Raw genomic sequence first — 14,338 nt, 5'->3', positions numbered from 1 at the left:
AGCAAAGAGCTAATAGGACTCAATCCATTCACACACTTACATTTGGTAAACTACCAAGACCACAAATTTATTTGCTCTGACATATGGCAGCAGAGGAGGAACAGCTTGGGCAGTTTCCGTTCATGCAATATTCTTGGCAGAGGATGTCCAGTGCAGTGCAAAATGCCAGCCAAAAGGTCCTTAGGAAGGATCTCCTCCTAAGCCTACACTGCCAGACAATCTATTCTGAGAAGCAAGTTCCACATTCATCCTTATCCTTTGCTTGTGTGGAAGATGAGGGTTTAACTGAGATGTCTCTTTCTCCTCAAGGGTTGTCTTTCCCCAAAATGAGTAGGTGCCAGATTTTAATACAAGAAGAAACCGTGAAGATCAACTCATTTGCATAGTGTGTGTTGCATGTCCCTGGACAGCAACATCTTTGTCAGCCTTCCAACTTCCTCAGCACCTGGGGGAAAAGTTCACAGACTCACAGATGTTGTCCTCCAGTCTATCCCCCTTGTTCCCATGGAAGATGCTGCCACGCTAAAAATGCAGGGGCAGAGCTCTTCCACTGAAAGGCACCAGAGTTGGTAATGTGATGTCCCAAGTCCCTCTTGGCTCTTTACCCCACCTTCCTCAGTCTCTTATCATCCATCCCTGTCCCTCACCAGTTTTGCACTGTTTCCCAGCCTAGAGCACTAACCCCTCCTGCTGTGAAATTCTGGCAAGGAACTAGAGCCCTAACACAGTCAGACTGATCCAAATCCTCCCAGACTGAACCTTACAGCTGAAAAGCAGAAGGTGCCTGGGTAAATTGGGTACATGGTGTAGTGGGGAAAGAGGAACAGAAATAGCACTGTGGCCAGGAAGGGGCTTCAAAATGTCATAATTGGTGCCTTGGTGTACTCAGTGACTTGTGTCCTCATTACTGTCTGCTTCTGAGTGGAACAGAGAACAGGACCACATGAGTCCCTTCAATGGGTTTTCTTCAGTGCTTTCCAAATCTGGGCATCCAAAGCTAAGTGCTCAACTCCATAAATAGGTACCTAAATGACTCCAGTTGTACAGATGAGACAGCAGTAATTAAGGGACAGTGACATGGCTAAGTACACTTTAATGCTTCTAGTAATCAGACAGCTGAGTTTGGCTTTTGCTATGAGGCCCAGCACTTGAGCTCCTCACCACAGCTGAACACATCAGCTTCCCAGTAACACAGCTGAAGAGTGCAATGGGTTTTGCCGTGTATGACTTTCTTCTACCAGCTGTTCTGTTAGACAGTGGACATGGTTCTCACTGCTGCAAGTAAGAGACGCAGACATCAGCTCAGAAATGATGCAGGGTTTGGTGCTCAGTGTAGGAAGCTTTGCCTATGGCTCAGCACAGGTTGCTGGGTGGCTACTTGAGTTTTCACAGGTCAAAGCTGTAGGCAGCATCCAGAGCTGCAGATCTCTAGAAACAAAGAAGGGATTTGCTCTTTGGTTCAGGGCTTTGTAAACTTTTGCTTTGGTTTATGGCCTGGTGTGTGTCTCTCCTGTGCAGTCTTCCACCCCGTGGAGTGTTCCTACTGCCACAGTGAGAGCATGATGGGCTTTCGCTACCGCTGCCAGCAGTGTCACAATTACCAGCTCTGTCAGGACTGCTTCTGGAGGGGCCATGCCAGCGGTTCCCACAGCAACCAGCACCAAATGAAAGAGTACACGTCATGGGTAAGGGAGAGCTTGCGTCTCGCTGCAGACTGCTTTGCCCTCCAGCCGGCGGAGAAGCCCCCAGCCACGGCTGCGGGCGGCCATCTGGCGCAGGGAGGCCGGGAGCTGGGCTGCTGGTTCGGATTGGTGACCCCATCAGGGAGGCTTTGGCCTTGGGAGCCATCAGGAGAGCGCAGAGGTGGGAATGGTCTTTTCTGGGTGAGGATCTGGGGTGCCTGTGGCAGTGCTTGCTATGGGGAGGGTGGTACAGGAGGGGCTGGCAGCGGTGCAGCAGGCTCGTGGCAGCTTCTCCTGGTCCCACAGGAATCCCCACAGGTAAAATCATCACTGGCTTGCTCAGTTTGGCTCTGTCTAAATGAAATGGTGGATACTTAGTGCTCATTCATCAATATTTTCAGTTGAGTGGCTGCAGCATATGTGTAGCATTTGGGATGGTCCTGGCAGCGTAGATCTGAGCATGGTCACAGGCTTAGATCCACAGCAGTGTTTACTGTAGAGAAGAGCACACTTCAGCCTTTTTGTTGTTAAACAAAGTGTTCAGTGCTTTTTCTAAGCTGCTACATCAACCTTCCCTGAAGGGCATCACACCTGGGAGCTAAGCTCTGCACAGACTGGAGCAAAGCCCCAGCAGAAGCCCTTGGTCTTGGAGCATCCCAGTCCTTTAAATCCAGAGTCTGGGAGAAAAATCCTAACTAATCTCTAATATGCTTATTGTTTCCAAAAGAAAATAAGAAGGGGAAATAGTAACAATCTGCATTTGTACAGCACTTTGAGTGTATTTTAAAACAATGCTCTGAATCTTTAATACTTTTGAAATGTCTGGTTTTCTGTTGATGGAGCAGGCAAGGGTTAAACCTGACCAGGTTTGCACCGTGTGCCAGTCACAGCACTGCATCCCAGCAGATCTGGATCTGTAATTGGTTTTGTGGGTCCTAATTGCTGACTGTTGCACAGTCATCAGTAGCTGGAGTTGAGTCTCTGAATAGGAGAGTGCCCACTACCTAGTTCTGACTCCATTCCTAACAGCAACTTGTGCTATAAAACCACTTCTTTCTACAGCCAGGAAGCTGTAATTATAGGTAGGAAGTAACTGGAAAACTTAAGATTTCCACTTAGCAGAAGACAAAAACATGGCTACATGCCCAGTGGTTTCAAATGTTGCCTTGTCACAAACAAAATGGTTTGCTTTGAGTCTGAAATTCCCTTTCTGTAGCATTTGTTAGCATTTGTTCAAACCTCTGGTTAGTGTTCTCCACAAGGCATCCACATCGAGCTCCACGTGCAGATTAGAGGTGGTTATAGGTGCAGTGGAACTCAACTGTTCTCAGTCCAGAGTGAAAGCACATCAATAATGAAAGAGAAAAATCCTGACCTTTAGATATCCAGGTTGGGTTTCTGTAATAGAAAGATTTAATTATGCCCTTGGTTACAGTCCTAAGTCGATGCAGGGGGTGTGTGCACAAATGCCATCCCGCTCCTCTTGAGTTCCAAAAGGATCTTTAAATTTGGGCATGTAGAGCTGGTTTTTGAGGGGAGGAGACAGTGCAAGGATCCCTATCCCTGTTTTACTGGCAGAGAAGCTGAAGTGGGGTGGGTTCCCTGAGAACCTGTCACACAGTCTAAAAGACACCCTAGATCTCCAAGCCCTTAGAAAAGTGCTCAGCTGCAAACAAAAGCAGAAAGCAGGAAATACAGAGTGGGTTTTGTGTCACTGATGAGATTTGAGGGTGAAAATCATGCTTCCTGCACAGGACCTCCACATGCTTTGGGGACAGTGACAGTGCATCAGCCTCTTCTTCACCATGATGAGGCAATTCCCACCCTGCACATGTCACAGATTTCCCATTCCCTGCTGTGGCAGGGGCTGGAGCTGGCAGGGGTGGAAGTGCAGCTTTGTAACAGCAGCTGAACAGTACAGCGTGCTGGAGCTGAGGAGGGAAATGCTAGCAAGGAGGAGGAATATAGCAGACTTGTGCCTGGCCTGCAACTGGGGAGGAACCAGTGTGCCATGCTGTGTATCTATATGGACAGACATGCTTGCACTCCCAAGATGATGAGCTACAAGCCAACCCCAGTCCAGGCAACACGAACTTTGTGCTGTCTGTTCAATACTACTTAAGTGCAGCACTGCAAAGAAGTTGTGGCAGCTGCATCTGTCCATATAGATATACCCCCTCCAGCCTACTGTAAAGGCCTCTGAAGGTAAGAGCAATCCTTCCTCCAAACTGAGCAGTCTATGCCTTGTCAGACTCTCAGGGTGGGGGGGGAAAGGGGTACACGAGTCCATAGGTATGTGAGCTGTAGAGCTTGCTGTTGTTCTGTGCTTCCTGTAGCAGAAAGAGTATGCACCTTACTTGTCCAGATTACCTCTACCTTCCTTGTTCCTCCCAGAAATCACCTGCTAAGAAGCTAACTAATGCACTTAGCAAGTCTTTAAGCTGTGCTTCCAGCCGTGAACCTTTGCACCCAATGTTCCCTGACCAGCCTGAAAAACCTCTAAACCTGGCTCATATTGTGTAAGTATCTGTGTGCTGTAGAGAAAGTAAGCTTTCTTGTAGGAGTTGCTTACACCAGTGTAGATGCTGTAGCTCTGAACAAAACAGGAGGCAGCTGTGGCCTATCAAGCTCAATGCATCGCAAGTGCAAATTGGCTGATGGGGTATCTGGTATAAAAATGTTCTCCTGGTGTGACTTCACTGGAAATGTTAGTGGGCTATAACCAAATACTGGGACACAATGTTGGTATGCCCTCATTCTTCTCTAGAGATGTTGATGGAATTACTGGGAGCTTCAGCACTTTGGGATGTGTTCCTGCTTAGAACATTAGTTTTGTGACCCAGAGACTCAGCATCAGTGGATCACAGCTCTGTCTTGACACAAGGTACCGGGGAAGGGTGAGGCCTGACCAATTTTGTTGAAACCAGTGTCAGGCTCTTTGGTGACTTTAGAGGAGCTGTGGCTTCAACCCAACCCTGAAGAATGATATGAGTCTGTTATTCTTTACATTTTCATAAAGTAGTTTCTGTCACTGTGGGGCTTCTTTTTTTGTGCAGGACTCAAGAAACTCAAAGCAGAGAGAAAATGCATTTGTGCAGGATGGGGAAATTATCACTTTGGGTTTCATTTTTCTGAAGCATGCCCACCATCCATAGTGCAAATTGCTCAGATTTTCTCCTTTATCAGTTTGGTTTACCTTTGCTTCCTGAGTCCTTTGAAAAGAAAAGTTGAATTGCCCATAGAATTGAGGGGAAAACCAAGACACTCATTGGAAGAAAGTTGCAAGAAATTAACTTGTGAACATTATTTCTCTTATTCTGACATATATCCTAACAAAATATCTTTCTTAACCATCTTCCCAGGGAGGATTCCAGGCAGCAGCCATTAAGATTGTGTTTGCCTGCTGCAGATCTGTGTTACTGGCTGCTGGAGCTGTTCCAGCCTGTGATTGTTGCACATACTTACTTTTGTCAGTGCTGAATGTTTGCATGTAGTATCCTTAAGGGCAAGGGCACACCAGACACTGTGGGCTGTGTGGCAGCTGAGAGTTCACCTAACCTACCTGACATTTAAAGGATAAATCATGTTGATGGTCCTCCTCATGTTGTTATAGCAGAATATTTTCAAGGCCTAAGAGAGTCTTCTGCTTTTCAGACACAAGGTGTCTCTGGCAGATACCCAGTGCCAAATCCCTGTTGCATTCAACTGTCAGTTAAAATCCTTGCACCCCTTTGTGAAGGACAATGGGAGGATTTTGTTCTTTGGAAGAAATCATCTGGAGCTGGATCTGCTGAGCTGCCCCATTGCTGTGCATGGTATAAAAGCCTGGCTCTGCTGGCAAGGCAGTGGCAATTTCACAGTGCAGATTTTGGCCATCCTTAAGAGAACTGGAAAGAGACACAGAGGATCAGACTGAAAGAGAAGCCTCTGTTCCCTGTTGCCTGGAGGCCCTTGAAGGCCTAAGGGTATGTCAGAAGATGATGGGTAGTGAAAACTGGGCTGCTGTGAATGGATTAAATGTGTTTAGGCAAGGCAAGGGGAAGGTAGCATAACTGAGTGGAATCTGTTCAAAATCTTTACTGTGGAATTAACACCTTCCCTTCTCTCTAACTGTACAGACATAATTTAGAGTGATTGGATGTGAGAGCAAACCACCATCTATTTTGTTTTATGATAGGATTCCTCTTTATTCATAGATTGAAGGTGATATAACTTGCAAATATATTTTGGCTATAATGACACATGAGTGAAAAACCTGCAAGTTGTGGAGGTAGCATGATCTACAGCATAATTCACATAGATTAGCTGAGGGAAGAGAGATGCTCTGGTACCTCATGGAGAAGATCTTCTCACCAATGTGACTTTTATTTTTAAATATAATGGAAGTTGAGTGAAACAGCTCTGGGCAGGAATCCAGACAATAAGGGTTTTATGTGTGCATTAAATAGAAGAATTTTGGCAACAAAACAGTATCCTTTTCTTAGCTGCTAGCTTAAATGGGGACAAGTACTCTCTGCATTGCTATACAGCCTTTCCTTTCCATCATTCTTCCACCTTTGAGTGGTACCAGACAGAAAGACTGCGTGAGTTTTCCTGATTTACTGGTGCCAAACGAGATTTTCAGTTATGGAACCAACACATCCAAGGCTTGTCTAGAACGATGGTTATCAAGGTGTCGTTAACCTAATGGAACAACCTCCCCCCACCAATGGAGGGCTCTTTTTCCCTCTCTATACATAAGACTGGCAGCAAAAAAAGAGATGCTGGAGTGCAGAGATGGCACATGACATGGCCAATGCATCATGGAGCTGCTTTTCAAATGCATTCTTCCATCTAAGCCTGTGAGAGTATTATTTTTGCTATCAGTGTGAAGAGCATGGAGCACTTTGGAAAGTTCCTCTGATTTAATTGGGTTTATTACTGTGGGTGTGTTATACCATAACAAGCATTTGTTACACAGCATACTGCAATGGTAGTGTTTTCTCTTTCCTTGTGGAAGGTTGATTTGAGTATCATCATCTCCCTTTTGTCAGGAAGATTAATCATTCAACTTCCAGAAGCGTAGAAACAACCTCAGAATGATGTTTGCTTTTCCATAAAGTCTGCTGTTCTTCCCTGGCCACTTCACACAACTGTGGATGGATGTTTGAACATCTATTTGATGTTCAAGCTGAACCTGAGGAATGTGGCAGTGGGCATCAGCCTTTCTTAGAACCTTGGCTTGGGAAAGCTCAGATTTGTTTGATGTATTTTATTCATACAAAAAATACCCTGGCAAATTAATGCTAATCACAAAACCGTAGCAAAGCCTTGGAGTTTACAGACATTGGTAGAGGAGAGTAACTCTGCATATGTAAACAGATCAATGACCTTTTCTGTGTAGAGGCTTCTGTGCTTTTTGCAGAATCAGGGTCATAAGAATGGAGTACATCCAATGCACTACTTAAAGCACATATATTTTAAGCTGACAGTTTAATTAATGATCTCTTTTCCATTTCATTTTGGCTGCAAAAGAGATACTTGGTGAGTATTTTTCTTCTTTAGTACCTTACTGGAGGAAGAAGCTTAGCAAAAATGTGATAATATCATTATTGCCAATGCTTTTTTATCAGAGCCAAATAAACAGTTGTCTTTCAATACAGAGACAATAGTGGGGAAGAGCTTTACTGGGGGATAGAAACTTTCTCTTCCACCCCTGTTTTCAGAGAAAGCTTAGAGAAGACATAACCCTGAAATGTGTATGTGGTCATCTGCTGAAATCTGTGGGTTTGCCATGGGAGTGCTGTGCCTCCTTCTCTCAGACAGTGTCGAGCACCAGCCTCTCCTCCCTTCTCCTCTGCTGTTTAGAACACCACTGCCCAGGACTAGACTTACCTTTCAGAAACCCCATCCTGTGCCCAGTTAGTTTTTCAATGTGATCACTGGCCAGTGATTGCATTGAGAAAAGCACAAATGCAGCACTCACATGTAGTTTGTGTGATGCAGTTGGTGTGAACTATTTATCCTACATCAAATACCAGTTTACAGTTCCCAGGCAACAAATTACCAGTTGCTTACTCATTAAATAAAATTAGTCTCTAAGTCTTCTCTCAAAGTTCCCATTCAGATCTCTGTATTTCAAGACTCCTACCACAATGACCTTTGTGGCTCTGATCATGGCCTCATCCAAGCTCTTCCTAGCTCTGATGGAGGCCATGAAAAGCAACACTAAACACTTCTCTGTAAGTGCATAGGGTGTTCAGTGCTGCTTCTCAGATTCATGGCTGACCAAAACTGGAGATTTTCACGTGGGTCTGTAGGTGCAGGGTTAGGCTGAAACTCTATTTTCACATGAATGAATAACATGCCAAATCCTACAGCTTTCTATTCCCAGTTTTGAACTTAGTGAAATTGTTGTGGTGATGTTGTCACAAGGAATCCATTAGGACTTGTCAAAGACTGCATTTATTCTTGTTTCTAACCGTTACAAAGTCAGAGAGAAAACACGCAGCACTGGTTTACTGCTGTGCAGAACTGGCTCTGCTCCTTTCTTACAAATGGCTTGGGTGACCTGTTGGCTTACCCACTTGGAGCCCTGGAGTGACTCTTTTGCAGATGGCCACTAGATTTTGATTTGCACACCTGCAGAGTTCAGAAAGCAAATCAGATCTTTCACACAGCGTAAAGGAGATGTCAACCAACTTGAAATTTAAGCAAGCTGAAGTCTGAATTATATGTGGCTTCAGGTTCTGCTCATATCTGATTGAAACCCCTATGAGTTTAATAACATCCTTTTTAGTTTTTCCAGAGTGTCTATGTATCTTTTGCCCAGTCTTGCATAAGAATCCCATTAAGAAGGGGAAATTTCTCCTTAATGGATGGGGGGGGGGGGGGTATTATGCACAAAATATTTTTTAAGGGCAGACAATAAAAGGAATCAGAGGAAATAATCCTTTTCATTTCAACTTAGTAAGAGCAGGAAATAAAGAATGTAATAATAAGATCATTGTTATTAATGGGTCCTCTTAAACCAGCTACTTCTTTTAAATTTTCAGTTGGAGGTTTGATATACCAGTTGAAAAGCTTTGCAGTTAAACCAGTAGTGTACTCCATATATTTTATGGGGCACTGGAGGCTATGAGTACACTGTGGTCACTATGTGAGTGTCAGTATGGAGCTTAGCCCTGGGAATAACCTCATGAAGAGACGTAGAATTTATTGGCATTTACTCCCTGCAAACCCCCATGGTGCCACAGGGAACCTGCTGCCAGTGCTCAGCCTAACTGGTTGGAAGCAGTGACTGCACTGTGGACTACAGGCTCTGGAGAGGAAAAAGGGCATAGTGGTTGTGTTGCCAAGGCAGGGAAAAAAAGTAAGCAAGTTGCTTAAAACTCACCTCAGCACACACAAAAGCATTTTTTCCTCCCAGGCCTCAGTAATAGTGTCATGTTACCAACTTCTAGCTAAAAACACAGCATCTTTAATTTGGAGCTATTGCTATTTAAAGCAGAAGATACTGCTAGCAGTGTTACTTTAACAAGAAGCACTTGTAATTGTTTGTAAATACTGTTGCTGATGAGTTTTGTTTTGTGCAAAATTAATACAGCTGGACACTTTGCCTTCTTCTAGGCCCCCTCGACCTGTAACCAGCATGAATGACACACTCTTCTCCCACTCTGTTCCCTCAGGAAGTCCTTTTGCAAACAGAAGGTGAGTTCTTGTCTTAATTTATGTTAAACCATTATGTGAGAGTGGTGGGGGAGGTTTCAGTTTTCGGTTCCCCACAGAAGAAAAGCAAATCCAAAAGAAAATCAGCAGCCATGAGCAGAGCGATGCCTTGGTTGGTTTGGACTGATACTGAGGTATCTGGATGGAGAGCTGGAGTCAGGGCACCCTGAGCTCCTTCACAACAGAGCACAGAGCTCTGGCACTCACTTCAACCATGACATCCCACTGAATGTGCTGACGTACAGCCCAGGCACCCTCCCATAGGGGCTGTCGGTGAGAAGCCATTTTATATCAGCACTGTGACTGGGACATGCCATTGCCTACTGCCTGCATCCTGCTTGAAGATACGACATGAAGAAAGAAATGTGTTCATAATTGCAAGATCTAGCAAGACACCCTTGCTCCTGTTAGACCATTCAGATTTTCATTGAAGACTAGAAAAGAGAAAGAGTAGAACTGGCACATGGTGAACTTCAGCGAGCAAACCAGGAAAGAGCAGTCAGAAGCATGAATCCCAGGAGAAGGTGCTTGCAGCTGGGGGCACATTTTGGCTCATGCCTCCAAAACGTGTGTGAAGCATTTGCTGGCTGTTTCACCTCATCTGTGTAAGCCTTCCAGTGCACATAGATGAGAAGGTGGCAGAAAAATAACTTCCTGCTCTACTGGGGAAGATGAGTGGTATGTCTCCCTTGGGTGTCTTTTGTTGCTTGGTTCCTGCTGTACATGTCAGTGCTTCACGTTCCCAAATAACCAAACACAGCCTCTGAGTGTGCATGGCTACGTTTTTTAACACCAAAACCACACTTGCAGTGTACCACACTACAGTGTCAGAGTAAAGATGCTTCACTACTCCTTTGATTGATGAACTTTATTACCAGGAGCTACAACTGGAAGGTGTCAGTGTTATCTTAGCTGGGTCTGACTGAGATGCTTTCTGAAAGCCATTCCCAGTGCAGCACCCAAGACAGATCTGTTGCCTGTAGAGATAGTGAGACTGCAAACAAATACTCATTTCTGTGGTTGGAGTATATGGAATTGTATGTGCCAGGGCAAGGCAGGATATCCTATCTGTGGCCTCTCCAGGGCAGGTCATTTTGAGCAAAGATCTTTACAAGCTTCTGTTTATTCCCAAGAAGTCCCTGTGCTCATTCATCAAAAGTTTGCTTTGCCATGTAGACCAGAGGCTTGCAGTAATGATCACAGCACTATTTACTGTGCCATTTGTTTTACTTTACACATGAAAAAATAATGATTATTTTACTTTTGTGATCCTTAGTAATTCATCTGACTGCCTTAAGCTATCAGTATTAAGTGTATATGGTCCCTGAACCATTAGAATTCCTTTCCTCCTAAAGGGCGAATTCCTTGATGGAGAATCTCCTAAATGCAGGAGACCATAAACTCCTCACCATAGGTGCCCAGACTTCCTTCTGAGTGTGATGTCCTTACACAGCAAAGAGTTTCCATGATGCAACAGCCAATTCTGGCTTATTTCAGAATTAACACCACTGTAAAGCAATTGCATTGATTGTGTGTTTAAAAAAATCATTGTAACTTTACCTAGCAGGATTTTAAATGTTTGGCAGCTTGTTCTCATTATTTTTCTTTTAAACCCTTCTAAATTTAATTTCTAGCCTTTTATTTGAAAGAAAAAAGCACCCTCCAGACTGTCAAGTCGGTATCCTTGCTAAGTGGTTGCAAATTGCATGTATTGTAACGGGCCCAGTCTGCTCTCTGGGTGTGATTTTGGGGGGTGATATTAACAAGGTTTCATTGTTTGAATCATTCAGGTTGCTTGGGGGTGTGAGTGCAGCCAGTCCTGTGGCTGATGAGCATTCTCTTATAAAGCTGTATGTAAATCAGCTTCACAACAACTCACGGTCAGTATGAGAGCACTAACCCACTAATGGCTGTAGTTGTGTAGCTCCTGCCCTTGATCATTAGCCATTCTGCTAAACTACTAAAGATACTCTTTAAGGAAGGCTCTGCTGGGCTGGAGGGTTTCTGCGGCTCTAATTAGTCTTTTGAATAGACTTCCTGCTGGCTGTGGGCTCTGCCAACTTCCCTTGCTTTTGCACAGCACAGACCTTTCCTTTTAGCCTTTCACGTAGGATTAATATTAATGGATCTGGGGGAAATTGGAAACGCTGGCTTGGAAAACCGGAAAAATAACCTTTATGATTTCATCGTTGGAGTGTTCCTTGCCTGCTGCATTCTTGACTGGGCAACGAAAGAGGCTCACAAAGAGCCTGGAAGCAGCTCCGTGTCTCCCAGCCAGCCTCCTCTGCGCAGCTCTCGCTGCTGGTGGTCACCGCTCTGCAGTTAGCGCCGGGCGCCGGGTCCCTGCCCCAGATCCTTTGGCTCTGCTGTGCGGTGGCCACAGAAGAGGCAAATCTAAATCCCGCTGAAGCTAGGGAAGACTTCCCATTTATGTAGTGAGCAGTGGATTTAGACTGATACCTCTGGTTGCTGCAGCCTGTTTCCAGCACTCCCTCTCCTAGAATCATAGAATCAATAAGGTTGGAAGACACCTCAGAGATCATCAAGTCCAACCTGTCACCCAACACCCCATGACTGCTAAACCACCGCACCAAGTGCCACGTCCAATCCCTTTTTGAGCACCTCCAGTGTTGGTGACTCCACCACCTCCCTGGGCAGCCCATTCCAATGGCTAACAACTCTCTCTGGGAAGAACTTTCTCCTCACCTCAAGCCTAAACTTCCCCTGGCACAGTTTGAGACCATCTTAGTGTCCTCAAGGAAGAGCCTGTTTCCATTCTGGATAAATGCAGTTGGATAAGAACACTTTCCCCATCTTTTTTTTCTTTACTGTGGAGTGTAATGACCTTTCTTTTTTTGATTAATCCCTGAGCATTACCTATAATTCAGCAAGAAAGTACAGAGACCAAGGTACTTTTCTGCTGAATGCCAAGTTCTTCATTCTGTGCTAGACTAATAACAGTACCTTCATTCATTCTTTTAGGTTTTACTATCATTATTACCCTGGGAAAATCAGGCCTCATTAGTGGAAGCTCATCCTCATACATCAGAGAAACAGACTATGACAGTTCTGTTTGCAGCAGTGCTGATTTCTTATTAAATGCTCTGTGATTCATATTATAATAAAAATTGTCCCAGCTCAGGGTAAAATGTCTAGCTGGATGTAATCGATGCTAAAAGCTCTGCTGGCTGAGTTTTCACTGCAGATGACTTATGGTTACTTTCATTTGTGTTGCAACCTAGTCCAGAGGTTTCAGATAGCTTTACAGAAAGGTTTTTTCTGTAATTAGAATGTTTATGCAAAGGAGAATTGGCACAGACTGTCATCTGTGGCATTCCCATGGTATTTAGTTCAGCTAGTTGAGCTCACAGAAGAACATTACTGTTGGCAACCAGTTGCTCCTTGGAGCAGTGAATGGGATGGGATGGGATGGGATGGAATGGAATGGAATGGAATGGAATGGAATGGAATGGAATGGAATGGAATGGAATGGAATGGAATGGAATGGAATGGAATGGACCAGACCAGGTTGGAAGAGACCTTCAAGATCATCATGTCCAACCCATCACCCAACACCATCTAATCAACTAAACCATGGCATTAAGCACCCCATTAAGTCTCCTCCTAAACACCTCCAGTGAATTCAGCACACATTCTGCTGCTGGAAATGCATATGGCCTCCTGAGTTCAGCACAGTATCACCTCTAGTTCTGGATTCATAGATGAAATGTAAATAGAGTGACAAATTGTGAGGAGCATCTGAAAGGAGACTGAACATTATATTGCCCTTTGCAGATTAATTGAGCCTGAAGCACCAGTCTTGGGTGCATATACAATTATTCTGAAGCCCAAAGGAGGTCAGATTTCAGGCTTTTCCTGAGATGCTTCTCAGTTTCTTCAAGCCCCTTCAGAATCAAAAATCCCTTAAAATTTCTCTGCTTGTGTTCCTTATTTTGAGCCACCATTGTCCATGGCAGCTTTCATGAGGTTAGAGACATCTTTCTTCTAAATCTATACAGTGTGCAAGTTGATATCAGCAATATGCTCTGTACAGCTCAAGAACAACTTTAAATCAATTATGCTGGAAAAAAAGAAACAAAGGATCTGTGATCTTCTCCCAAATACCACCTCACAGTCATTTGCTGCATTGAGCTAATTAGCCACAAGTCCTGTAATGGTTTCACTGTAGCTAATATTTAGGTTTAAATCTCACATTTGGTTTTGTGATCTCTGATGACCTTGAGGGCAGCAGAACAAGGGAATATTGCTGCAGAGTAGGTAATGACTTTGTAACCCCAGTGAGTTGGATGTGTTCTGTCAAAATAGGTAAATGGAGCATTATGGAAAATTCTCTGTAGTCAAGAGGAATTACTTCATACCCTGAATTAATCTTTTCTTCTTTTGTTTCCCAGCTGCAGTCTCTTAGTGTTGCCTTAAAGTACATAGCTACCATAGTAATGGATACAGTCTCTTTCTCTTTCTTGATTAAAAATCTTCCTTAAGCTATTGTATTACAGGGCCAAGGTGGGGTAAGATGAAACAGAATGGTTTTCCTTGCATTTTTCTCAGCCCTCCCACACAGCTAACACATTTAATTCTTGTAAAGGAGTAATAAACTGGAATGAATGGAGTGATGCAGCAAATCCTGCTGAACTTGAAATTACTTGACACTTCTGCTGTAGATAGAAAGAAGGCACTGTAATATCAAATGCACATAAGCCAAGGAGAAATTGAGTCCTATTTAATGTTAAGACAGAGTAGCTGGTACCTTTTTTTGAACTCCACATAAAAGCTAAAAAGAATTGGATATTCCACCTGGGTGTAGCAAGAGATTAGGCCAAATTTCTGGACAACGTCTAACTTTGGAGCAAAGCATACTGGCTGCTGCCATTGATCATAGAATCATAGAATCAATAAGGTTGGAAAAGATCTCAAAGATCATCAAGTCC

The 14,338-nt window shown here is 44.1% G+C and overlaps 1 protein-coding gene across 7 annotated transcripts in view; it reads left to right on the top strand.

Annotated features, from left to right (window-relative positions):
• Positions 1 to 14,338, top strand: part of DTNA (dystrobrevin alpha) — a 232,385-nt gene that overhangs the window by 177,026 nt on the left and 41,021 nt on the right. For 4 of the 7 annotated variants that reach the window (XM_054179624.1, XM_054179631.1, XM_054179625.1 and 1 more), the window contains 3 exons: positions 1,519 to 1,685; positions 4,077 to 4,201; positions 9,291 to 9,371. In XM_054179624.1, the coding sequence (XP_054035599.1) occupies positions 1,519 to 1,685; positions 4,077 to 4,201; positions 9,291 to 9,371 (373 nt within the window). Of the gene's footprint in view, positions 1 to 1,518; positions 1,686 to 4,076; positions 4,202 to 9,290; positions 9,372 to 11,179; positions 11,270 to 11,500; positions 11,626 to 14,338 lie in introns of those variants that run through there. The other 3 variants (XM_054179629.1, XM_054179630.1, XM_054179628.1) reach the window with 2 other exon arrangements.

The sequence above is a fragment of the Dryobates pubescens genome, chromosome 3, assembly GCF_014839835.1.
Source record: "Dryobates pubescens isolate bDryPub1 chromosome 3, bDryPub1.pri, whole genome shotgun sequence".
NCBI lineage: Eukaryota > Metazoa > Chordata > Aves > Piciformes > Picidae > Dryobates > Dryobates pubescens.
This window is presented reverse-complemented; position numbering and strand designations above follow the sequence as displayed.